We start from the raw sequence: 26,710 nt of genomic DNA, 5'->3' as shown, positions 1-26,710 counted from the left end.
AAAGAGCATTCCAGGGGGGCAAGGTAGAGGAGCCATGTCTAGGAGCACCGTCACCTAGGAGGCCACAGTGATGCTGCAGGGAGGTGTGGACCATATAATCGTGCCTTCCCCCTCCTCCAAGGCACAAATGGTCAAGAAGATACCCTCTGACTTTGGGCTCACAAACAGTCCAGTATCCCTTCTATGACAGGGTTTTTTTGCACACCCCCCCAAAGGCCCAGGGACAAATGATGCCACCTAGAGGGCTGGTGGTCTTGAGGAAGGGGAGCCAGGGACAGCACGGGCGACGTAGAAAGGTTTCCATATCCTTCCCTCCAAAAGTAGGTGGAGTTATGGGTGCTTTTGCCTCTATCCAGGACCAGGACATTGGCCAGGGAGAACAAGAAATAAGAGTGGAATTACAATGCTGGAGCCCCTTTAGGGATAAGAAATCACACGAGGGAGCAGGGAGCAACAGGCGCTGCTGTGAGTCCCTGAGTTAGAACTCGCTTTAAGGAGGGTGACCAGGAGAAGCGGGACCAGGAAACCAGGCTGCCTCAGGGCAGAGCGACTGGGACCAGTCAGGGCCTTCTGGTCTGCGGGACCGGCCACAGCCTGAAGGAAGGATGGCAGAAGCAGCCCCTCCCGCAGCCTCCGCAGCACGCAGCTAGGCTTCCCTATTGAGCATCCAGCTATCTGCCTGGCCAAGTCCCATGACCGGCTGCTGTGCCCCCTCCCCAGCGTGCCCAGCAGGATGCCCTGGGATGGCGTGTGAATGGCTCGGTGCCCCCGCTCCAGCCTCAGCTGGAACAAAGGGTTCTGCCAGGGTCACCCTCCCCCCTCCCAGCATTCATCTAACCCGCTGGGCCGCTGCAGCTGGGAAAGAAGGGGGTCACCTCTCCCTTGCTCATCTCCTCCGCTTGCTTTCTCCTCCCTTTCCTCCCCTCAGCTGGGCCTTGCCCTCAGGCTGGGCTGGAACAGGGAAGGAGTCAGCTTCCGAATTGCCATCCCGCTTCCTTTCCTGTTTACAGGGCCCAGCTTCTCTCTCAGCTCATCTCCTTGACTACATCCTCACCTTGTATTATATTACTCAAGCCAGCTTAGGGTTTAGGGCCCAGAATGAAAGGGTGGACTGTTATTCCCACCAAAAGCAAAAGGGGAGCCAAAGACCCCTCCCTCTCCACTTCAACCCCAAGGATAAGTGTAAGCATAAAGCAAGGGCCCCTAACCTGCAAATGGATGGGAGGGACGGCCAACCTTTGGTATCTGTGAACCCCTGAAACGACAGGCAAAGTGTACGTTTCTGGAGTGAAGGACCACAGCTTTCACCCGATCTTCAACTGAGGCCTTGCCCTCCCCCTCCACATGCTAAGGGAATCAGCTGCCCTAGAAAAGATGCAGGATTTCCTGCAGAAGCCACGGGAATCCATCTGAAAGGGGCAGCATCTCTATACCTCATAGGAAGGCCCCACTCCAAGCCCAGCACTCCTGTCTCTCCAGATCTCTCTGCAAGTACAGGACAGAGGATTCTTCCCAGGGAAGCACTGAAGACCCAGTCCCATCCTCTTGGGCCTGTTCTGAGAGCACTGAGAAGGGATGAGGGCTTTTTTCACTCAGACCCTGGACACCAGAGCCTGAGGAACTTTTGTAAGTTTGACCAGCTCATCACAGCGATAGGCACTGCTTTAGGGAACTCTGGCTGGGATGAAAGAGCAATGACTAAGTATTCCAGAGGACTCCATGCCATGGGGCTCACCACCAACACGCTGACCTCTTTCTCGGGGAAGAATGGTGAAGAGGAAGAATAAGGCTAAGAATAAAGCTAAAAGTCATCCCAATGAGGGATGATTTTTCTCCTTCATTGAAGACTGGCCTCAGTTGAAGATTGGGGGCATTTGGCAATGCATGATGACGTTTTGGTTGTGATTGGTGGTACCGGCAGCATCTAGAGGATAAAGGCCACAGATGCTGCTAAACATCCTACCATGTACAGGGCAGGCGCCCACAACAAAGAAGTTATCCAGCCTGGAATGTCAACGGAGGTTGAGAAATGCTGCTAGCCACGCACAGCAGGGAGCGGGGCCACACCAAGGAGGAGATCAGGGTAAGGGGGTGACAAGAATGGAGAGGAAGAGGGGGCACTGGGGGGAGAGGAGGAGGAAGCACTGGACCTGGAGCGCACAGAGCTGGGTCCCACTGACCAGCTGTGCCCCCTTGTACGAATCCCATAGCCCCTTAGCCTGTTTCCTTGTGTGTAAAAAAAGCCGCAAGGGTTGGACATGAAGATAAACGTGAAAGAGGCTAACCTCCTGCCTGGGAACACCAAGGATGCTCCAGAAATGCATGCTGGGGGTGTGCAGGCATGAGTATTTGGGGGCTAGCTTTTTCTGAAAGGCCTTGACTTTAAGAACCTCAGTACGAGGATCAGGAGATCAAGGACAGCAGCATTTCAGGCTGCATGCAAGTCAAAAGGAATCCACAAGGTAAAAGCGGAGCCTTCAGGGTTTTGTTTAGCCTCCCCCCAGCCCCCTTTTAGCTGAGTGATAGCAGAAGTCCTGAGTTTCCCCTGCAGACTTCAGGAACAAAGCATTCCATCCAGTGGGCATCAAGTTAGTTGCTGAAGAGTCATGACTTCCTGCATGTCAGAGCAACATCTGAAGGTCAGGCAGCCGGCGACAGGCAAACTCTTGGCTTGGGTGTTCATACAGTAAACAGACACATTATACTCCAAACCCCAGCTCTTCTGGACAACTGCTGCCCCTCTGGGATCCTGGGAGGTGGAATTCTGCCTTTTCACTCAAGTCCTGGCTGTGATCATAAAGGACAGCTTTTAACCCTTCTTAACTAAAAGAACGGTGAGTGAAGAAAGGATACAAATGACTGCGGGTGGCAAAACGCGGTCTTCATTTTAAGAAGTGTTCAGTTAGAACACTCAGCTGTGCTTCTGGCCTTGAAAGCTATTTGCCAGCCACACTGCAAGCTACTGTGGCCTCAAAGGGCATGGAACCTTCAACCTAATGCAATTCAACATGGAAAAGACCTCCTCCCAAAGTGTTCACTATCCCTGATCATCAAGTTATTCAGCTTTTAGGATACATGGTAATGTGCTCATAGGGCCTTCCTGGGAGGTTAACCAAAATCTCAGCCATCTGACCACTTTCTCACTGCTTTCTTCGGAAGGAAAGCAGGGAAACGCCCATCTGCTTACACTACCAGACACAGTGTAATACGTGAGAGAACACAGATTCTTGAGTCAGAGAGGCTGGAGTTCAAGTCCTGGTTCTACACTAACTCTACAGCTTTGAACAAGTTATTTAATGCCTCTGAGTCTCAGTTTCCTCATCCATAAAATGGGAATAACAACAGTTCTACCACAAAGGGTTTTGTAAAGATTAAATAATCCATGTAGACTGCTTAGCGCAGGGCTGGCACACAGCAAAAGCTTCATAAAAATACAGCCATCATTTACTGAGTACTTACCATGTGCCCTCCAAATACTTTTCTAAGTGCTTTTCTTATGCCACATCACTGAATGCTCTCAACAACCCTGGGAAGTGGCACTGTTATTATTATCACCACCTTACAGGTGAGGACACTGAGACACAGGGAGGGGAAGTCTGTTGACAGGTCACACAGATACTAAGGGTTGGAGCCAGCATTCACACACAGGCAGGTCAATTCCAGATCCTCTGCTCTTAATCTCTTCATGAATACTGCCTCCTAATAAGCGGTATTGCTATTATGAGAATTTCCAATACCCTGAGATCAAAAAAGGGGATTTATAACACTGGGATTTTGGGGTCCTTCTTTCTGCATTCTGGATTGGCAAATGTGCGGTGAGTTTATGGATCTCAAGCAGTGACCTCTCCTTCTGGCTACTGCTGAGGCTAAAGACCAATTTCCCTTGCGCTAAGGTAAAGTAGTAAAGCAAGGAGAGTATGGAACACTAGCCCTTCGAAAGAGTGCCTTGGTACTGTGTTGGTCCAGAAAAGGGCAGGGCTTCAGACAACAAATGATTATGTTTTGCAGTTTTTCTTGACAGTTTGCAAGCTACGTCTGCATACACACTTGCGTTCTCATTTAATCATTACAGGACTACCCATTTAATTGGTAAGATCATCTACTTTGGCCCAGGTCATGGGGTGAGTAGGAGAGCCAGGATGGCAGCCCCATTCGGACCCTTAGACCAACATTCTTCTCTTAATATGATCTCAGAATCTGGACTTTCAATAAAGCTTCCCACTGATGCACACTCAAGTTAGAGAGGCACTGCTGGGAATTCCCCTGGCTATCCAATGGTTAGGACTCTGTGCTCTCACTGCTGAGGGCCCAGATTCGATCCCTGGTCAGGGAACCAAAATCCCACAAGTCACGAGGCACAGGCAAAAAAAAAAAAAAAAGAGAGGCACTGCTCCCAATCGCCCCACAGAAAGCTCAGCTCAAGGTGGACCACACCTGTCACTTGGAGGCCCAAGGTGTACAATGACTATACACAGCTACAGAGCAGCTTTTTCAAGTTGAACCAGAAATGAGAAGGCTTAAGGGGTGTTCTGTGAGTGTTGGGATATGACAGCTACCCCAACGTGGAAGGGATTACAATGGGAAAGGGAGGAATCATCACTCATATAAGTGAAGGATGTTTTATTTCATAACATACCAAAGCTCTCTTCTCTTCTCCTAACAACTGGCAGCAACGGTGAAGATATAAACCTTATTTAATGAGGATAAGTTATTTGGAATGACTTTGAACTACATCCAGGCCAATCAAGGGACCAATCCACTGATTTCAGCTCCTTGGGCAGCTTACTCAGTAAGCGTCTCTCACTGAAAGGGAAGCCCATGCAGCCAGACAAGACTGACACAACTGAAAGGGGTGACAGCCAAAAGCCATATGGAAATGGATCTAGTCTCACCCAAGAGATACCTGCAGTCTGGAGAGACTCGGGTAGCTATACAGCCACTGTTTGAGAGGACAGAGCCTGCACAGAAAACATTGGAACCAATACCAAACAAGGTAAATGGCTGGCAGTAGAAGGAGGCCAGAACATGAACCCTTTCTTGATGCTGCCCCACCTGGACCCACAAAGCCCCAGCTGAATTGAAAGCCCCTGCTGCGTGCCCCAGAGGCCCTTGGTGTCTCCTCTTACGGTAGCATTTAGCTCACTGTGGGACCATTGTTCACTTACTAGACCAGAAGCCTCTTGATGGTTGGAATTGTATGATATAGAGCTTTGTATTTGTTTTCAGTGCACAGTTCAGGGATTGGTATGTAGTGATGATCAATATAAGTTTGTGAAACGAATGAATGACACATTCCATTAGAATCTTGTGACAGTTGGGAGTCATAGGAAAAGAGAAGCCCAGAATATGAGAAATAAAAGTGGTTATTTCCTACCTACCCTATACTCAAGAAAACAGGAATCTTCTTTTTAAGGTGGCTTCCTAGTTCTATCCAGCTTAAGTTCACTCCTTTCTCCAACAAGAGTTCCTTTCACTGGCTGTATTATCAAGCTGTGATACTGACATGCCGTGACTCTCCTTATTTCTGTCCCTAGATCCCTAGAGGCCAGCCTTACCTGGTTTGAAAATCTATCTGATAAAGTCTTCTCCTAGTGGGCCCTCTCTAAAGTGATACCATAAATCACATGATTATTGGTCCCAACAAGGTCAGCCTTCTCTTGCCACTTTTAAACACAGAAAAGAAGTCCTTAATGGTCAGCTTCCAAAGTTATGAGGCAGAAGAGCATAGTGTTAAGAACATGGAAACAAAACTAAGCTAATTCCTGGCCATTGGACCAGGTATAATCTCTTTATACCTTAGTTTTTCATCTGGAAAATTGAGATAATAAGAGCCCCTACCTCCCATGGATATTATGAGAATTGAATTACTTAATTCATAAAAAGCCCTTAGCATAATGCCTGGCATATACTAAGCTCTTGATAAATGGTAGCACCTACTATTGCTATTATAGAATTTGACTCATCCAGACTGTCTTATCCATCCACCCCATGATTAAGTCCTAATATTTCAGGGCTTGAGATGTCGAAAAATCCAACTGTGCGCCAAGCTGCAGTGCTGTTCCCATGGGTTAAGCTGGTGGCATGAGTGACCACAGGAAGAGGTGGGAGAGAGTCTTGTGGCAAGAGTCCTGCTTTACTGCCCTTCTCTGGGGGAGCTTGAAGTACATGGTATCCTTTATCCTTACCTAATTTATCATCAACCAATTCTTAGGAGGCAAACATAGAAAAGAGCATTTAGAACCTAAATTACAGAGCAATTTAGAAATGGATTAGTTTCCTTTTTTATGAATCGGGGGTAATAATAGTACCTATTTCATAAGGTTGCTGGGAGGTTTAAATGAAATAATACATATAAAGTAGCTATTATACATAATACATAAGCAGCTATTATTGTTGTTGTTGTTGTTGTTATTAACCCCATCATCTTCATCTGTGTCCTCTCTCTCAACCCAGTAATGTAGCTACCTCGCCATACAGGCTTCTTACCCTGCCTAGAAGCTTAGTCAACAGATTTCACAAATCCAACAGGGATTGAATGTGGCTGTGCTCTCTGAGGGGCTGCTCAAAGTACTGCTTTCCTCTCCCCTTACATCTCAAAACCCAAGGTCCACAGAGTAACATGTGGCTTCAGGGAGCAACAAACCATATCTCCCCTTCTGGGAGCTTTTTTAAGCCTCACTCCATCAAGAAGCACCTGAAAGGTAATTCTCATAAAGAATTATGAGAATTGGGATTCCCTGAGACGATGAAGACCGAAAACACAGAGGAGAGGGCAATCTAAGATAAAATACAGACAGTCCCGACCAAGACATTCTGGTATAGCTTAGATACAGAAGATTCTATGCTAAGAGGCAGTATGGATTAGAGAGTTAACAGCTTAGGCTCTGGGTTCAAATCCTAGGTCAGTTACTCACTAGCTGTGTGATAGCAAATGGCCTAAGCCTTAGTTTCCCATCTGTAAGACAGGAATCTAACAGAATCTACCTTATAAGGATATGGTGAGGAGTAAATGTGATAAAACACGCTAACACCTGGAGTGCCAGCAGTACAGCAAAAGACTCACGAATGTGAAATGCCCCAGAAATACATTTGTAATTTCTAGACCACACGTCCCCAGCTTGTTGGGCAAAAATGGTCACCAGAGATCACTCCCAGAGGAGCAGAAATTCTCATTTGGGGGAGGTATATTTTAAAGTCATTCACTTTTACTGCTTCTCTGAACCTGTGGTTGAAATTTCTCATTTCAACTGACAGTGAGTGTGGCAGGGGAGTGGAAAAAGGAGGGAAATCCCCTTTCTTATTTACTAGGCTTATGGATATTAGAACCTGGCATCTGTATTTGGTTTCCAGAAGGCTGTAGTCCCTAACAGTGAAACTATCTCTTGTCCTCATCCATGCCACGGTGACAGTCGGGTTCCCAAGGCTGGGGCCAACGAAGGGAACATTTGGAGCATTTCCCCCCCACCCCTGCCCTGCAGGCCAGGCAGGAAGCGGAGCTGCAGAGCGAGGAGAGATCACTGGAGGTGCTTCCAACCTCAAAGCTTCTTTATTTCACGTGCTAATCAGGTGTTTCTCCCAATACCCTAATCTGTACCTGCCTGGCCCTACACCCAGATGGGACAGGGGGAGGGACCCTCTCCTCCAAAAAGGTGCTGCCTGGAGCCAGGAGCTTCCCGGCCCCAGAAAACCTCCGGTGATAAATTATGCAGCAGCACCTTTGTGCTGCCTCTCAGCCAGATGGGAGGTTTGCTCCCAGTCTTTTGTTTCCGGCTTTGCTCGCAACTCCGATCCTCCCTGGCTCAGCACAGAGGTGAGGGGGGAGCTCCTGTAGGCCATGTCCGGGCTTGCAGCGAGTCCCGAGTCTCCGGCAAGGCTTTTCCCGGCTGGGGCTCAGGCAGCGCCCTTCCCCTTCTCACCCTAACCTGAATGGGCAGGGGAGCAGAGCATTAGGGAAGCTTGCAGGCAATCCACTCAGCTGTGAGCAAGGATGGGAATGCCTACGTGCCGTGAAAGAATAAAGTTTGCTCAGAAGGGCGTAAGAGGTGCCCAAGGGCACCAAGGATGTTTGCTTCTTGCTAAATCAAAAATGCAGAACAGAAAATGGAGTCAAACGACAGCCAGGGAAGCTAGAGAATCAGCTCTTTTGAACGGCTGCTCTTGGTTATGGTCAACTTGCCGCAGCCCCCAAAACCATCACATCTCTGGCACCAACTTAAATGGAAGAAACAAAGAGACAACAGGGGTCAAACTTGGGGGTGGAGGAGCTGGGGGCTGGGTGGGGGGAGGGAGGAGCGAGTCTTGGGCTTGAGACCTGAATCAATTATCCTTGCACGCTGACAGGATTCCTGATTGAAGACAGTAGTCATGAAGGAAGGCAGCTCCCCAACGCCCGGCCCCCAAATTGGGGCAATTACTATCTTATGAGCTCTGGGGCCTGACTCCTTTCCCAGGCCAGTGGGAGGGAGAGCTTGGAATTCTAAACTGTTCCAGCTACAAGAGACCTCAGCCAGCACCTCTCACCCCGGGTCACAGCAACCTTAGGGTGAGATGCCTGGCTGCATCCCTGACCACAGGGCTTTTAACAGGGAAGCTCTCAGAGGAAAGCCCCACATCCCAGGCCCTCTCCCAGGAGAACTAAGGCAGAGTGGGTCCCCTAGACTCATGGTATCGCTTAATCTCTTTTTTGAAGTGTGGACAGGAGGGAAATATGCTTAGGTTTCATTAGGTTTTCAAGGGGGAAAAGAAAGGGCAAGATCTTTAAAAAAAGAAAGCAAAAAACCAGCTGAAATGAAGGGCTGAGCCTCCATTTCAGCACATGACACTGTAGTATAACTACGGTTGTCTGGTTCCCGTAGTCCAAAGGCAAGAACCGTCTCTAATCCACTTCTGCAAGCATGCTAACAAGCAACTAACATTTACCCAGACCTGTGGTAACAGAGTAGTTGTCAGATTCTGTGCCGAATAGTTTGAACATACTATTATTTCATTTAATTTTTACAATATCCTCACATGATAATTTATTACTACTCCACCCCCGCCCCCCACTTACAGATATGAACCCCGAAGTTCAGGGTGATAAAGTGTTTTGTACAGGGTCACAAAGATGTGGCGAAGCCAAGATTCAAACCCAGGCCTGCCTCTGCTTCTTGATCACAGAGCTATGTATGCAGTGATTAGATTAGCACTTGACAAATGTGTGTCTGGGGAATGAATGAACAAATGAATGGGTGCAGAGCCCAGTTTAGGGAATGCTCCTGAGTGTGCTGGGGAGAAGGAACTGACCCTGTCAGCTCAAAGCTGGAAGGAGAGAGGCAAGTACAGGCATTCATCAGAGCTATTTATAGGGCCAAAGCCTGGCTCTGCCAGCCAACCAGTTGGCAGGAAGGCTTTCCTGGGATATTGAATCCCACCAGGCTGAGAAGGGGAAAAGGTCTTCCAATGCTGAAGCTGAGATGGTAATCCAGACACAGTCTGGGGCCAGATGCCCCATGTCCAGGCAACTGTGACAAAACGCATGGCTAAACTGCGTCAAGGAATGTAGAGACTGTGGCTGGAACAGGCTAACAGACCTAGTCAGCCATGGGCATGGAACTGTCTCGAAATTATGAGATGTGTCCAATCACAAAAAAAGACAAGACTACTTTTTAAAGTAGTCTCCAAAATTCTGTTCCTATTTTGGAAGCCCCTAGGATGAATCTTCTCTTCAAAGGAGAAGCAACATAGCCAGTCTCTCCCATTTTCCTTCTTCTTAGGGATCAAGATTAGCAGTCAATCCATAGAAAGAATGAGAAAGACGTGTAAAATATCCTGTCCTCTGTGATTTCCTGTGTTCTCTGTTGGCCCAGAAAATGGACATGCCCAACGTGCTCTGTATCAGACATGGTCATACTCAGTTCCCTTGCACCTGTCATTCTTAATACCATGTGCCAGTCCCAAAGATGTTATCTGATATGCAACAGGGGACAGAAGAGGAAATCCAAAGTCAGTGACAAGCCAAGCATCTTTCACAAGTCCAGTAAGATCAGGGACAAGGTCAACCAAGCACCATGAAAACACCAGATGGAAAAGAAACCAGTCTCAGCTCCACTCATTTGCACTCATCCTCAGATATAACCCTCTATCTACCAAAGCTTACCTGGAAGAGATCTCCAAGACAAACAGGGTTTCCACTCTTCAAATGGTGGTGGATTGTCTGAGGCCTCATGTCAACCCTCAATAGGCAGATACCCAGGGCTATTACCAGCAATCAAGTTCCCTTCCAAAATCTTTAAGGTTGGAGTATTATATAGGCTCAGGCCAATCCCACAGGCTCTAGGAAAAGCCCCAAGTACTAGCAGCATCCAAATAAGCACCTTATATCTTATTGTCTTGAATTCATTCCTAGCGGAGGTCAGATCTGCCTAACTGATCTACTATGACACACTGTCTTCTCCCTGAGCCCCTGGAACATAGTGCGGGATCCTTGTGGTGATATTTTTGGTTGAGCGACTGCTCAGTCTCACTGGTTGATGAACCATGAATCTGTCCCCTCCAAGCCTCTGAGGATGGCTCAGTATCAGGCCAGGCGAAGTTTAGATCTTGGTGCCATGGAGTGTCCTTATTCACATGCACAGAAAGCCTGCCATGCTTAGAAGTTTCCATTAAATATTTTGTCCTTAAAAAGAACCCAAATAGTTACCCAGAACCCTCCCAACCTTCTTCTGTGAAGCATAAAATATACATAATTTTCTACCCCCGTTCTCAATGCAGATGTAGTGTTAGGCAATTTTGACAGCTCTGGAGCGATAAAATCCTCTTGGCCAGTCTCAGCCCGGAACCTTCCAGTTCCCCTTTCCCTAGGGCAGAAGGCGACAATCTCCTCTCTGGCTTTGTTGGTATCCGTTTTGGCCCTTTTTTTTTTTTCAGTGCCGTGCCATTTCCCTTGATCTTTTTCAAAACTTCCTCCAGGGGGCCGAGAGGAAAGTTCCATCCTCTTCCCTTGCAGCCCGAAGGGGAAAAGCCCCCAAAAAGCATAGCTGTCCCTTTAAGGGGCCCATGCGGTGGGAAGAGCAGCTACATTCCTACCCCAGTAGGGCCGCTGTCCCGACACGCCAGAGAGGCTGCAAATAACCTTCTAGGAGAGAGCTCGGGAGGGGGAGAGCACGGTGCAAAGAGGAACGTGGGTCGCCCAGGCTACTACTCCGAGAGGAAGGGTTAAGAGCTCGGTCGGGTTAGAGTGGGCATGGAAAAAGTCATTTAAAACCCACGGGGAATTTAAATAACAGACAAGAGAACTCTGTTTTGGATTTGGGAGGTAAACACCTTTAAAACAAGTGCTCAGGCATCTCCACGCCCCGCCAGGCAAGTTCCGAAATTTGCATTATTTCCACACGAGCTCCCTTTACGTTAAAGAACTGGCTCAAGGCCGTGGTCTACAGACCCCATTATTCTGAACCCCACCGCCTCATCCCAGCAGCGGGGAGAATGGGAAGATTCGTGTCTCCTCCGGCTGAACAGCGGTGGGTGAATAGGGTTGGGATTCAAAGATCAAAGTTCTTTGATCTTTGGCACAAACTAGAGGCAGCTGCTAAATCACGGAGTGCACCCACGGTCCTAGCCGGCTGCGGAGAAACAGATTCCACTGGAGCCCTAATCACACACACCAGTTGCGTACCGGTACCAAACAAGTTATTAATAAGGAGCAGATGAAGCAGCAGTCCTGCTGCCATCCCTCCAGCTTCCCCGAGGGCCACCTCGCGGGCCGCGAGGCTGCCTTCTGAGGTTCGGCGATACCCGCCCAGCTATCCCGGCCAGGGCGGATCTGCGGGAGCCTTCCAGCAGTTTCTTCCCTATGTCCCTCCTCTGCCCCTTTTCCAACCCTGTTTCCCCCTCCCCCGCTCCGGGAAGGATCCAGGGCAGGAAGCTGATTGGTCACAACCAGGAGAGGGAACCCAAAACACCACTAAGTGAAGATGCTGCGAGCAGGCAGTGCCCAAGGACCCTCGGCGGGAGCATGGTCCGGGGTCCAAGGAACTGTTCCTCGAGTGGAGGAATCCCCAGAGCTCAAGTATTCAGATTCCTCTGGAGCCTCTCCGCAATCCGCCCGAGACCCCCAGCCCCTGAAAAGAGGGCTATTTACAATTTATGGTTTAGCGACCATCCCTCCCCGCCTCCCTTTCTTCGCCCACATTCATTCGCCCCAAAGACACAGAGACCCTGTCTAAACCTGAAAAGGGAAGCACCCCAGCTCTTCAAAGAGCAGCGAGGGAAGGCGAGCGAGCGCCTCGGACCTTCCCCCCAGCCTGGCCCAGACCCGAGCCCGGAGTGCTCCTCCACCGCTGTCCCGTCTCGGACTGGAGGAGTTGTGGGAGCTCCCGGTCCCCTCCCCGGAACACAACCTCTGGGCTCCTGCTTGGAGTGAGGGCGAGGGGTCCCAGGCCCCAGCCTGCGCCGTCCCGCCCTCGGGAGGTGACTCCTGCCGCGGCCGGACCCAGGGAAAAACTTTCCCGCTGGGCCGGTCGGCGTAGGCGCGGCGGCGCCGCTTACCGTGTGCGCAGAGCAGGGCGCCAAGCAGCAGCGCGCCCCACGGTCGCCTCATGGTTCCGCCGCCGCCGCCGCCGGCGCTCCCTGCCGGTCGGGGGTCCCGCCGGCTCCTGCGGGACGGCGCGGCGGAGGGTGTCGACGGAGGGTCCCCTAGGGGAAGCGTCCCGGTCCACGGTGGCGGGCGCGCCCCGCAAGTCTCCCTCCGGCCGCTGCCGCCTCCAGTGCTGCAGAAGCCAAAGCCGCCCCACCAGTGGATCCGGAGGGGGTGTCCCGGGCCGGGCCGCCCCGCCCCGCCCTGCCCCGCCCCCAGCGCCGCAGCCCCCGCCACGGCCACCACGCCTGGTCCCGCCCCCAGCGCCGGCCCGGCCCCTTTCCGCCCTCGGCCCCCGCCCCCCGGTCCCCAGACCCCAGCCGCCGGCGCCTGCAGCGCTGGCCCAGCTCCTCTTCAAGCCGCCCCCACGTTCCTAGCCCTCAAGAGAGCCCCCCTTCACTCTCCCCAGTACTACTGCTTTAAAGTCCTTAACTTAGAAAAGGTTTTATCCTAGCAGCAACTCTTGGATCCCGCTCACTCTAGTTCTGTGCCAGAGAAGTGCACCCAGGCTGACCCAAGTCGCCTGGACGTGACCCCGGCCCCCCTACCGGCCCCAAGTCCAGACTTTATTGATGTCTCAGAATACACAAGGCTTGCTAATGCATAATCCTCTCGGTCTTTATGGACATCAAACAAGGGGCATCAGGGGGCCTGGAGTGCTGTGTCTTAACTAGCGTTCTCACTGTCAAAATTCCTTTCCTGAGATTTTCTCCACGCCTCCCCCCACCCCCGCCTAGGCAGCGTTGTTCTAGAGCTAAATAATTCTACGACCTCCCCTTTTCGTTTACTCGTTTCCTGAGGTGGTTGTCTGGGTCCTGTCGCCCCCGCTCGGACGTCCAGAATTGGCCCAGACGTAGTTCCTCCTGGCTGTCTTTGTAAATCAGCGTAGTTAGCCTCTTCACCTTCTTTGACTTTAAGATCCTGGCAAGAAAGGAAGGGGGTAAGGAAGTAAGCCCTCGCTTGCAGTTGTATTCTCTCAGAGACCTCAGCCTCCTCCCAGCTTCAGTCTCTAGGGCCTTCTAGCAATATTTAACCTTTGGGTTAGTACATAAAGTTATAAATTCCTCTCTTAGCTTTGTGGCCTACGCCTCTCCCCAGTGCATATTAATAATATGGATTAATTTTGTTACCACCTGCCATTTTCTAGGTTGAATCTTGTCCTGCTACTTTTGTCCAAGTCCCCAACTTCCTTAGAGTCCTGTATATCGCTTTTCCCTCCAAGCTGGTATGCCAACAGTTTCTGGCTTTGGATCATCTTCAATTTTGTTAAACCACTTTCTTCTCACTAGTAAATAGAATGAAGAAGCCCCAAATGCGCCATGTTAGCTGAGGGGAGAGTAATTTGTTACAGTGCAAAGAGGATATTGGGAGATTTCTCCAATGGATTGGTTGCCATTTCATCCTCGCTCGTCTGCAATTTTTCAAAGGCTTTCACTTCAAATTACCATCTTTGACCAAAGCTAACGTTAACTTTGCAATAGCAAGGAAAAAATGCGTTGTTAACTGCTTCTTAGCCAGTATTTCTCTATTCTGTTTTGCCTAAAATTTTTATGCAGATGAAATGTTGAACTAACGTCACCATGGTAACAAATACCATGAGGCATTTTCTGTGTATGTAGTTCTTTTTGCCGACTGAAGGCGGCAGTCGAGTCAGGTCAGGCTTACTTGATCTTACTGCTAGGAAAAAGTCAACCTTTAAGGCCTATGTCATCTTAGCCTAAAATCCAAGGAGAAAAGGGTGAAAAAGTAGAGGCTGATTCTCAATCCCTCCTCCCCACAACGTTTTGATGCAGCCTTCGTCGGTCTCAAGGTTTCAATATACGTTGCTTACGACGACTTGCTTTTTGACCTGTTGAGGAAGACCTTAGGATTCTGGAGAGCATTTTTTTTTCCCACAATGAAAACTAAGGACGTGTGGTATAATGAATACATTTGCCCCAAAAAATCCAGAACAGGCAGTCACCATACTTTCAATGTCAGGGGATTAAGAATTTATAAACAGTTTCCGCTCTGTATTCAAAAGACAGGTTCCTTTCCAGAAGGCATGATTTGTGTTGTTTTTCTGGGATTGAGGAGGAACAGGGAAGCTGGCTGTCCCTGTCTGACTCAGGCTCAAGAGACTGAATTTTCTGTGTGCATCCCGAGTCCTCCTCCTCCATGGTTCAGCACAGTTCTGGTGCACAGAGCAATCCCAGGCTGCTGTGAGTCACTGGGAATATCAATAGGGAGAAATGAACTTCATGCATAGTCCCTGGCTGGGTCACCCCCTAGGGTGAGTTAAGTCTTGGCTGTCAGAAACTGCTCTTGTGCCAGGAGTGCTAAGCCATATTTATTTTTACCAGGCCTCTCAGACTGTCTTGTTTAGAGTGAGAGATCCTGAAAAGCATGCCAGAATGGGCTGTTTGTCTCCCTTTTATTGTCCCCTGGGACATGCCCCTAGGAAAGTTGTAGGCGATTGCCAATTCCAGAAGTGTCTCAGAGACATTCGTTTCCTCAGAAACACCACCCCTTTCCTCATCCTTGAAGGACAGACCAGGGGACTGAATTTCTAAGATCAGAATATTGCCCTGAATTAGACCATCACTAATGGCCTTTTCAAAGGATACCCTGGGGGTGCTACAGAAACAAGATAGAAATGGGCACTATTTTGATCCAGTTGGGTTGGTAGAATCCTCTTACAACCCAGGCATCATTCAACAACCTGAATTCTAAACATAATTCTTCTAAAAGAGTAAAAGGTTTGATATTTCCACACTTTAAAACAGTGGTTCTTAATCAGGAGTGATTTTTGCTGACATGGGGCAATGCCTAGAGACATTTTGGGGAGTAGGTATTACTGGCAAATAATGAGTAGAGGCCATGGATGCTGCTAAACATCCTACAATAAGCAAGACATCCCTCCCCACAACAAATAATTATTCAGCCCAAAATGTTAATAGTGCTGAGGTTGAGAGACCCTGATTAAAAAGTTAAGAACATGAGTCTTAAAAAAAGAATCGCTCCATCTCTAGGATCACTTTCTTGTGTGAATGGAGGAAGGAGTTCTTAAAGCTATAGAATGGAAAACAAGAGAAACAAGAGAAAGCACAGCTAAAGGAAAGGAGCTAAAAGAGTCCTATACCTATCTGCCTAGGGATGCCTATTTCCAATATTAACTCACTTAGTGGGAGTAAGTATTTATTATGGGTATATTATGTGCCAGACACTGTAGAGGCAGTAGTAAACAGATATATTGGGTCCCTGGAACTTACACTCTGATGGCTGGGGAGGCTACAAGTATACAGAGGCATTAAAAGAATGATCTCACAAATGAATTTAAAGCTACAAATGATAGGGGTGTTCAAGGAAAAGTACAGGGTTCTATGAAAGGATAGACTTGATTTAGATTTGGGGGTTCAGGGAAGGCCTGTCAGAGGCACTAACACTAGCATGCTGAGTAAGATTCATCAGGCTAAGTGTGGATGAGGTGGGTCTTCTAGGCAGAAGGAACAGTATGTACAAAGGCCCTGAGCCAGGAAAGATTTATAGAAAAATATAATTAACTTTTAGCAATGGTATGCTTTTATCTAGGTTCAGGGGGCTACTACTGGAGACCAGGAAAAAAGAAAAAACAAAGAAAGTATAAGGGAATAGTCTGATTTGCATTTTTGTGCTTCTTTAATTGCAAACCCTCCATACCACCACCTCAAGTACCAACACTTTTCACGTTCCAGCTCAGCAGTAGTATTTGAGCCAGGATCTGGGTACCATGGCTGATTCAGTTCCCTGGCATAACTTGGGACACACCCTGAAAAGTGGGACTTCCTAGATATATTTTTTTAATCTCCTGGAAGCTTGATAGTCACACACCTGGCACGTATAAATAGAGCTTTTGCAGCAAACATGTCAGTATGTCTTGCTTATTTCAGTAGTAAAGATGAATTTAGAACGGTGGATAAACAAATGGATCAATGAATAAATACTCATTTAGTAACAAACATGACTCAAGCATCTATGTAAATGGTCTGTTTCACACATGCCCCTTTATAATTCACTTTCTACACAGCAGTCACAGTGACTTCCTAAAAAACAAATCAGGTCATGTTATTACCAGGCTTAAAACCTTCCAATGGATTCCTACTGCACTTAGAATAATAGCTGTACTTCTTACATGTCCTTTGAGGTCCTTCATGAGCTGGCCTTTGCCTAATTCTTTGACCACTTTTCCCCTTACTCATTCTACTCTAGCCACACTGGTTTTCTTTCAGCTCTGTAACATGCTATCATTTCTTACAACTTTTGCACAAGCTGTCTCCTCTGTTTAGAATGCTGTTTCCCCAGACCCTTCCATGGCCGCTCCCAGCTCAATATCATAGCCTCAGAGCTTACCATCTTGCATTTGCCTTGTTCTCACTCAGCCTTTACCCTGTTTTATATAGGAGATTGGATAAGGGTTCCTGGAAGTGGTACCATTTTGCCAAAGTCTTAGAGGATGTGTAAGAGTTTACTAGGCAGAAAATGTGGGAGAGGTACATTCTAGGCAGAGAGAAGAGCTTATCCCAAAGCAAGAGGGTGTGAAAGAGCTCAGTATGTTTGGGAATAGTGAGTAGAAAGGCATAGCTAGAGAATTAAGTGTGTAGGGAAGAATAAATGGCACAGTGGCTGGAAAAGTAGGTTGGGACCCAACTGTGAAGGAATATATATGTCTGCATGTTAAGGAATTTTGATTCATCCCAGTAATGGTGAGTTAACAATGTTTTTAAAGTAAGGCAGTAACATGGTCAAATTTAACATTTAGAACAATAAACTCTTGTAACAATGTAGAGGATGGCTTGGGGGAGAAAAACTAGACACATAGACTGTGGCTTTTTGTCCTAAGAGTCTAAAGCTTGGGAACTTCCAGTTCATCCAGTTCATATCCTAAGTTTATTTAATGATTCCAAGTAGATTCCCTCTCATCTTCCTGAGCTAGTTACCTTAGCCTGTCTACTTGCAGCATCGTCTCTATGCCTTTTGTTGAGTTAGTTGCTTTTTTTTCTGGGTATTTCTTAATATGGTGATCTGTCACACATAGTATTTAGGTGTAAGGAGGTGATGCCAATGCTTTCTGATTGATTTTTAATCTCCTTCTCAATGATGCCTTGCCATTTGCTGGCCTTTTTATTTAATAAATTTGTTTCATGAACTGGTTCCTGTGAGGCAACCATAAGTCCTGTGGATTGGATGGCTTTCATTTTCTAAACTTTTAATCTAAAGTGGGGAAAAACGTCTATTTAACAGGCACGTATTCTGTCAGGGACTGTGTATGATTCTAGAAACTTAAAGGTGAATGAAGACTGTCTCTGACCTCCAGGAACTCAGAATCTAGTAGGATAATTCAAATTGGGTTTTTTTTTTAATGACATAAATATTTTTTAAGTCTACTTTTAAAAATATTGGTTCAATTTCATTTCCAGTCCTTATCCACATGTATAACCTGTGTACATTAACATTTATAGAACACTCCACCCAACAATAGGGTATACATTCTTTTCAAAGAGCACCCAGAACATTTACTAAGGCATATTTACTAAGGTAGTCCATATTCCAGATCATAAAACAATTCTCAATAAAGGTAAAAAAGATTCAAGTCATATAAGTTTTCTCCAGGTATATCTGACCACAGTGGAATTAAACTAGAAATCAGGGACTTCCCTGGTGGTCCAGTGGTTATGACTCCACATTTTCACTGCCAAGGACCCTGGTTCAATCCCTGGTCAGGGAACTAAGATCCCACAAGCTGCACAAAAACAAACAAACAAAAAACCAGAAACACCTTTGGAAAATCCCCCAATATATGGAAATTTTGAATAATACACTTCTGTATAACCCATGGATCAATGAAGAATTCCAAAGGAAAATTAGATAATGTTTTCTATTTTAGTTTATAAATTTAAATGTTTATAAAAGTACAAAATCACATTTTTGAAAATTGGAGTTCTTTTTGTGGGAAGATTTTTAACTAAAAATTCCATTTCTTTATAAATATACAGCTTTTCAGGTCGATCTTTGTTGCTAAGTGCAGGCTTTCTCTAGTTGCGGCGAGCGGGGGCTACTCTTTGTTACGGTGCGTGGGCTTCTCATTGCGGTGGCTTCTCTTGTTGCGGAGCTCTAAAGCACAGGCTCAGTAGTTGTGGCACACGGACTTAGTTGCTCCGTGGCATGTGGGATCGTCCCAGGCCAGGGCTTGAACCCGTGTCCCCTGCATTGGCAGCCGGATTCTTAACCACTGCGTCACCAGGGAAGCCCCCCATCTGTTTATTCTTGAGTGAAACTTGTTAGTTTGGGTTTCAAGGAATTTTTCCATTTTACCTAATATGTTAAATGAGTCGTGTTGTCCTACTATTTCCTTAGTGAAAATGACACAAATAGTTATCGCTGTGCATGCTCCAGGACAGAGGAAGGCACAGCTAATTTTTGTGGGCTACCAAGAAGGATCAGAAAATCCTCCTCCGTTTTACACTACATGAAAGTGTAATTCCCAACTCTTTTTGCAGCACTGAAAATATAAAATAACAAGAAGGTAAAAATCTGTAATTGTCTTTGAGCTCCAGTTCAATTTAAGCCATGTCCTCTTAACCACTCTCTCGAAATGCACTAGTTTTCTTTAACTGCCCAAGAAATGGGAACATTTATTTTTCCTTGCAAATTCTCCCAAAGCTCTGGTCTGTTGACCTGTGGCAGTCCAAAATGATTGGTCTGTAAATATCATTTTAAACTAAACATGTAAATCTCATACAGTGGCATCACACATAGTTTCTGCTTTGCTTTTATGGAAGATAAGTCTTTGAAGAAGAGCCTAGTAGCTCAGCATGAATTTCATGACCTGCATTTCTTAGTAGCTACTTCGCCTTTAGCATCTTTCTGCTTGATGAGTTGATAAAAGCTTGTCCTAGTTTCTTGAACCTGCTTTGTAAGAATAAGTCATACTGCATTTTTTCTTTCTATTGTTTCCTTGACGTTTAAAACTATTTGGTACATTTATATTTGCTCTTCTGTGGTTTTCAATAACAGGGAGGATTTTCTTCCCTATCAGTCTCTTCATAGGTCCTCAGCAGAGCCAGAGATGTCTATTAATTTTCTCTTTAAAATTAGGAATTATAATCTGATAAATTCGTGTCTCAGCATATCCTCTTTTGTGGGTATTTTTCCTGTTGTTTTGAGTTTGATGTTTCCATTCCTTATGCAGTAGTACTGTCGCCTCTCAAGCACTCTCTATGTTTTGACCAATTTCATAATACTTGCTTATTTTCAGGATTGTGGAGTTGATTTCTGATTTACTGGTCTATCTGGATGATTATTGTTTAGATAAAAATTTCAGACGTACGTAATGATAATTTAAGAACCTGAAAAGCACATCTAAATTGAAGGCTGACATGTTTTCCTTTTCTTACATTCAACAGGGTCACAGAAATACACTTGACTTTAACAATTCTTGTGTATTTCCCCTTTTCTTAAGACCTGATGTTGTGTATGTTTCACTGAAAAACTTCCTTCACTACTGACCCGTTGCCAAAACTTATTTGTGTAATGTACTGGCAGAAGAGAAATCTAAAAGTAATGGCTCCTTCTTGGGAAAAACAAACACTATATGGAATGTCATCACTTCTGCTAAAAAATTTTTTAAAGATTTTTAAGCCACTCATTTATTGTTTGTTTGTCTTCAGGTTATAGCGCATGCCTATTATAGAAAAAATTTAACAATATGGAAAAGTATAAAGAAGAAAATTGTAAGCAGTAATTCCACCACCATTAAAAAGGCTACCTGCTATTTCTGTGCAACCCCAAATTTTCTTGAAGCCTTAGCTTAACGACCACCTGCCCTTTTCTAAGTCTTCCTCCTCAATAGACTGTTTAGGACATTGAGTGGAAGACTGACTTTAAATATAAGGGCCCTTAGGATTTTTATGGAAGGGATGGAGCTGTAGGAAAAACCTACAAATTGCTCCAGAGATGACATCTTGTTCTTATTTAGCTTTCTTTGAGTCATTAACAGTCGGGCGCCACTGGTGCTGAAACTTATCATTATTATAACCACAAATGGGTTAATCCCCAAACAAAGCTATATTCTTGGGGCTGGTTCCCAGCTCCACCACACAGACCCCAACAGCAGCACCCTCCGAGTCCCAGGATAATGCCCCACAAATAAGGGGATGTCAAATGTTCAGCCTGGACTCAAAATTCTCTTCTTTTGTCTGGGAGCTTCCAGTTGCTGGCAGGGCAGAGCAAAAAGAAAAATAAATAAATAAAACCCAAGCCAACAAACCCTAAAAAAAGAGGCTGTGTGGTTTAGCGGTCAGACCACTAGCCTGGAGGTTGGGATCGCTGAGATCCAGTTCCAGCTCTCCCACTGACTGGCTGGATGATGCTAGACAAGTCATTTTCCTGACATGTTCCTCGGTTTCCCTACTTAGAAAAGGGAGAAGTGCATTAGAAAGTTTTATGAGGACAAATGAAATGATCTGAGAATAGCTTCCGGTTGCTTGGAAATAAAATGAAATTGTAATCCTTAATAATTATCATCCTATTACTTTATTAATAATATAGTAAAAAGCCACAGGTGTGAAAGTTATGAAACTCCCATAACTCTCAAGGTGCATGGGGTAGGGGAGGGGGTGGGAGGCAAGGGTGGAGGTAGAAGGCAAACATTTTTTTATGATATGCAGGACTTCACATCAAATACCAAATTAGTTAACTTATTACCTCAAGATAATAAATGCTGCTCTGAGTTCGGCTCTGTCCCTTTATCCTTACCACATCCAAACTCAGAGTGACTCACCGGAGCCTAGAAATGAGACACATATACAATTTTAAGGGAAACAGAGAATTAGGAGGTTTGAAGCTTCTACTGGAGAAGGCTAAGAATAGACCACTCAGAACACAAAGAGAAGAACCTCCTCTTTCCTTTTTCTCCCAGTGTAGGTGGTCCACTGGTTTCCCAATCATTCCTTTGATAGAATGATTTTTGTTTTCTTTCTTTCCACAAAACCTCACCTCATGTGGGGGGAGAGCTAACTAAAAAAGTGAGGAGAGAGTGACCTTTTCTACTATGTTTGAACTGTGATGAGTGGTACACACCACTAAGCCGTTGTTGGGCGTGGAGAGGTGCAAAAAGAGAAATATCCAGATATCTGGGAACTTGAAAACCAATGAACACTCTCCCCTCTTAAAGGAAAAGTGAGCAATTAGGGATATAAGGGAAAAAATCCAATAGGTGTCCTTGTTTGTGCATCCCATCCCCCCAAGAAGTGAAGTGTCTTTGTAAGAAAAAAAAAAAAGAAAAGACAAGACACTTGGGAAGGGTACCAAATAGTAAGGGATAGAAGTAGAAGGAGGGGCTATAAAGATAAAGAGGAATTTGAAAGGAAATGTCAATGAAGTCATAGAGAATTTAATGAGCACTTTCTGGATGCCCAGACTTGTCACAGGCAGAAAAGACACATCCCTGACCTCAAGAAGCAGCCAAGATATACGCACGTGAAAGCACTTTGTAGTAATTTAAGATGATAAATAATAAGGAGATAAAAATAGGTAATGGGATAGTAAATGTTTATGGGAATTTAGGGGTGGGAGCTATTATTGTGACTTAGGATAACAGTTGTATAAAGGAGTAGTTATGAAATTCAGAAATTGCGGGTATATAGAGGGCTGGCAATAATTTTTCGACACCGGGAAATATGATGGTTTCAAAGGAACTCTCCACCTCAAATTCCTCTAAAACCAACGCCTCAAGAAAGGGAGGCCAAAGAAACTACGACCGCCGCGAAGAGGCAGCTCCCGGAACTAGTGTGGCCAGCTTGACGTTGCGATACGGAGACTATTTGCGTGACACCCTCTCCGCCTCTAGCCTCTCCTGCCGCAGCGTGGGTGCCATGGCAACAGAGAGAGCCCTCGACCTGGCTTCCGGAAGCGGGAGAGCTGGAGCTCTGAAGCTACCCTGGTCAAAGGATGCTGAGTCCGGAACGCCTAGCCCTACCGGACTACGAATATCTGGGTAGGCGCTTCCTTCAGCTTCGGGGAAGGAAAGAAGTGCAGACGAATTAGGCCAGGGTTTGGGGAGGAGCCCGGGGCGAGGTCTGAGTGGGAACGGGTAGGGTGGGCTAGGGAGGGGCGGGGTGGGGGCGGTCCAGGGCCTGAACTTGTAAGGCCCAGCGAGGAGGAAAACACCATCTGGGAGTAAAGAATGCTGAAGTATACCCGCTGGAGCTCAGACAGTGTGGATTGTGTCCTAAGTGGGCTAGGTTGGAGTTGAGAATTGAGGGGCCTTTGGGGGTATTACTGATATGCTGCCAGTGGAGTAACCTTGGAACCTTGAAGTGCCAAATCAGTCATTCTGTGAACAATCATTTAACCGTTATAGCGGCAACTAACATTTTTGAGCATTTCTTTTACATCAGACACTATGCTAAGCATTTTACGTGCATTCTTTATTGAATCTTCATAACAGCCCCAGGAGGAGACTGTGTTTTTCTTCCATTTTGCAGACAGCGAAACTGAGGCCGAAGAGGTGACTTGCACAAATAAGGCCACACAGCTATAAAATGGTAGGGCTAGGATCAGAACCTAATTTGCCCACTCCTGAGCTTGAGCTCTTGGCCATTAAGGCTGTGGCTGTAATACTTTACACACACTGTAACACCTTCAGTGTGTAAGGCATTTACTGGATGAAAAAAGGATATATGTATGTTGTGTGTATGTATGTATATACATGTATATACATACATGTATGCACACGTTTTAAAAAATTAATAGACTTTATTTTGTAGAGCAATTTTAAGTTTACAGAAAATTGAGCAGATATTATAGAGTGTTCCCATATACTCCCTCTCTCTCTCACTCAGAGCTTCCCATTATTAACATGTGACATTAATATAGTACATTCATTACAATTGATGAACCAATACTGATACATTATTATTAACCAAAATCCACAGTTTACATTAGGGTTCACTCTTTGTGTTGTACAGTTTTATGAGTTTTGACAAATGCATGATGTCATGTATCAACCATTATAGTATTATGCAGAATAGTGTCACTGCCCTGAAAATCCTCTGTGCTCTGTCTATTCATCCTTCCCTCGGTCCCCCAACCACAGGCAACCATTCATCTTTTTACTGTCTCTAAAGTTTTACATTTCCAGAATGTCATATAGTTGGAGTCATAGAGTACGTAACCTTTTCAGACTGGCTTTTTTCACTGAGCAACATGCGTTTAAGGTCCCTCCATGTCTTTTCCTGGCTTGATAGTTCATTTCTTTTTATCATTGAATAATATTCAATTGTATGGATGTACTATACACATTTTTTTTTTTTTTTTTTGCAGTACGCGGGCCTCTCACTCTTGTGGCCTCTCCTGTTGCGGGGCACAGGTTACGGACGCGCAGGCTCAGCGGCCATGGCTCATGGGCCCAGCCGCTCCGCGGCATGTGGGATCTTCCCGGACCGGGGCACAAACCCTTGTCCCCTGCATTGGCAGGCGGACTCTCAACCACTGTGCCACCAGGGAAGCCCTATACACATTTTTTAATGAAAAACAATTCTAGTTTAAATTTTTGAATTAGTAATATGGAAACTAGATTAAAAAACATAAAGAAGTTTATAATGAAAAGTCTCTTCCAACCCCTTTCCCCCCATCTGCCAGTTTCCAACCATCCTCAGCCTCCCACTAGTAACCACTATTGCTGGTTTCCTGTGTATCCTTCCAGAGTTTAGTTTATTAGGTATATAAGGGAGAATACACTTTTTTTATTCAATATATCTCGGAGTGATTTCTGTGTCAGTGAGAGCTTTCTCATTCTTTTAAAAAAATGTTTAGCTACATAGTATTTTAAATAATTTATTTGACCAATTCTCTGTTGGTACACATGTTGTTTTTAGCCTTTTGCTATTACTGAAAATACCCCACTGAATAACCTGTAATTTTGTGCCATTGCTAGTATATCTGCAAGGATAAATTCCACAAAGTGAAATTGGTGGGTCAGGGACCTATGCATTTTAAATATTGATAGATATTGCCAAATCGTCTTTCACAGGGGTTGTACCATTTTACACTGCACTAGCAATGTAAGAGTATGCCTGTTTCCCCATAGTCTTTCCAACAAAGTATATCAAACTCAAACCATCAGATTTTTTCAACCTGTTAAGTGACAAATAGTCCCAGGTAGATTTAATGTGCATTTCTTTTCTGAAGTTGAGCATCTTTTCACCAGGTTTAAGGGCCGTGTAGTTTTTGAAAGGGATATATATATATATATATATATAGAGAGAGAGAGAGAGAGAGAGAGAGAGCATTGTTATATCACAGATAATTTTGCATCCAATGAATAAGAATATCAATGTCTAACAATGCCTAGACTTTTGCTAAGGATTTTATGTATTTTATCTTATTTACTCAGTACTAATCTATGAAATATTTGAAAAGCCTAGTCTATTGTTCACTTCCTTGGATGTTTGTGTCAAAGTCTTAACATATTTAAATTATATGCCTCAAAGGCTTGACATATTTAATATACCGGTGCTTTGGTGAGTAGAAGTTGGTGGTCCCTCCAAAAGTGGCTTTTTACAGCCACTAATTCAGTGGCAATGTTGATAATAAATCTATAAACAGAATCAAGATTTCAGGTTGGTTGTAAAAGCTTCAGTTTCTAACCACTTATCTAATTATTGAACCCTGGATTATTGAACCTCCTTCAGGTTCTGTTGCATATTTAAGTGCCTTAACTTCCTGTCCCATTCACCATCTGGACGTTCATACTGCCCTAAGCAGGGTCATACTACTCATTGGCTTCCTCATGGTTCCTCAGACCATACAACTCTGCTGAAATGCATTTGTCTTTAGTTGAGAACAACCCTGCCCATTACAGTTTGGTCTCTTTTAGAGGCATGCTGTTGCTGTTTTGAAGCAGTCACCCTCAATATAATGACCACTGAAAATCACCCCTTATAGATTAATTTAATAAAATATTTTCTGATTTGAAAATTTAAATACAGAGGTTTTTTTTTTTTTTTTAACTTTTTTATTATTTATTTATTTATATATTTTTTGCGGTACGCGGGCCTCTCACTGTTGTGGCCTCTCCCGCTGCGGAGCACAGGCTCCGGACGCGCAGGCTCAGCGGCCATGGCTCACGGGCCCAGCCGCTCCATGGCATGTGGGATCTTCCCGGACCGGGGCACGAACCCGTGTCCCTTGCATCGGCAGGCGGACTCTCAACCACTGCGCCACCAGGGAAGCCCAAGGGGTTATTTTTGGCTTGGCTTTTCTTCCTCCTCCTCTCCTTCTCCTCCTCCTTCTCCTTCTTCTTCTTCTTTTTTTTTAAATAAGTTATAAAGTCACATGTGTAGGCCTAGAGAAGAAAATACACATAGAAAAACGAAAATTGCATAGATAGAAAAGCTCTAGGTTTTCAGTGCATCAGAAAAGTGAAAGCTCAATATCCCTTGGTAAGTGTTTCTGGAGACCTCTTTTTAGTATTATGGTATAAACGACAGGGATACCTATTCAGTGAATATCCATAGATTTTCCCTTCTGCCTGCTAGCCAGGGCTTATATTTGCCTTTTTGACTACTAGTGAAGAAAACAGTCTTTCATCCTGTTGGGTAAACTGATCCATTCCCTGCTGACTTTGTGGATTAGGAACCTGTAATCATGGCCTGGAATGGCTTAGGATCTTAAGATCATCATTACAGAACTGACTCCATGATGTTCATGCCTGCACTCATCAGAATGGAGTGATAGGAACTATGTTAATGCCCAGGCGTGAATAGAGAGAGAGGAGAGTCTGGTAAGGAGATGAAATAAATATAGAGCCCTTGAAAGGTTTCCACTTTATGAAAGCTACTTATTGGAAGCTTCTGCCAGAGGCTGAGGTGTGTCTGTGTATCTGGTTGGGTGTGGAGAGTTCTCTAGAGCTGAAGGGCAGCCTGTTCTGGTCCCAGGTTTGCAAAACACACTACCTACGTGCTGACCTGAGTGTAAGCATGAGGGTGTGAGGTTTATTATTTTACCCCACCTAAATTGGTGAGGTGCTTGCTTTCACTCATGCTTCAATTTGCCTCTTCTGTTTCTATGGATACTGCT

At 45.5% G+C, this 26,710-nt stretch overlaps 2 protein-coding genes across 4 annotated transcripts in view; one reads left to right on the top strand and one right to left on the bottom strand.

Annotated features, from left to right (window-relative positions):
• Positions 1-12,755, bottom strand: part of LRP4 (LDL receptor related protein 4) — a 51,980-nt gene extending 39,225 nt beyond the window's left edge. The window contains exon 1 of the mRNA XM_030864526.2: positions 12,526-12,755. Coding sequence (XP_030720386.1) covers positions 12,526-12,577 — 52 coding nt within the window. The 5' untranslated portion in view covers positions 12,578-12,755. The remainder of the gene's footprint in view (positions 1-12,525) is intronic.
• Positions 12,756-22,482: 9,727 nt separating this feature from the next.
• Positions 22,483-26,710, top strand: part of CSTPP1 (centriolar satellite-associated tubulin polyglutamylase complex regulator 1) — a 186,159-nt gene continuing 181,931 nt past the window's right edge. For 2 of the 3 annotated variants that reach the window (XM_030864524.2, XM_060304410.1), the window contains exon 1: positions 22,483-22,625. In XM_030864524.2, the coding sequence (XP_030720384.1) occupies positions 22,580-22,625 (46 nt within the window). In that variant the 5' untranslated portion in view covers positions 22,483-22,579. The remainder of the gene's footprint in view (positions 22,626-26,710) is intronic. The other variant, XM_060304411.1, reaches the window with a different exon arrangement.

The sequence above is a fragment of the Globicephala melas genome, chromosome 8, assembly GCF_963455315.2.
Source record: "Globicephala melas chromosome 8, mGloMel1.2, whole genome shotgun sequence".
In the NCBI taxonomy this organism is placed as follows: Eukaryota; Metazoa; Chordata; class Mammalia; order Artiodactyla; family Delphinidae; genus Globicephala; species Globicephala melas.
This window is presented reverse-complemented; position numbering and strand designations above follow the sequence as displayed.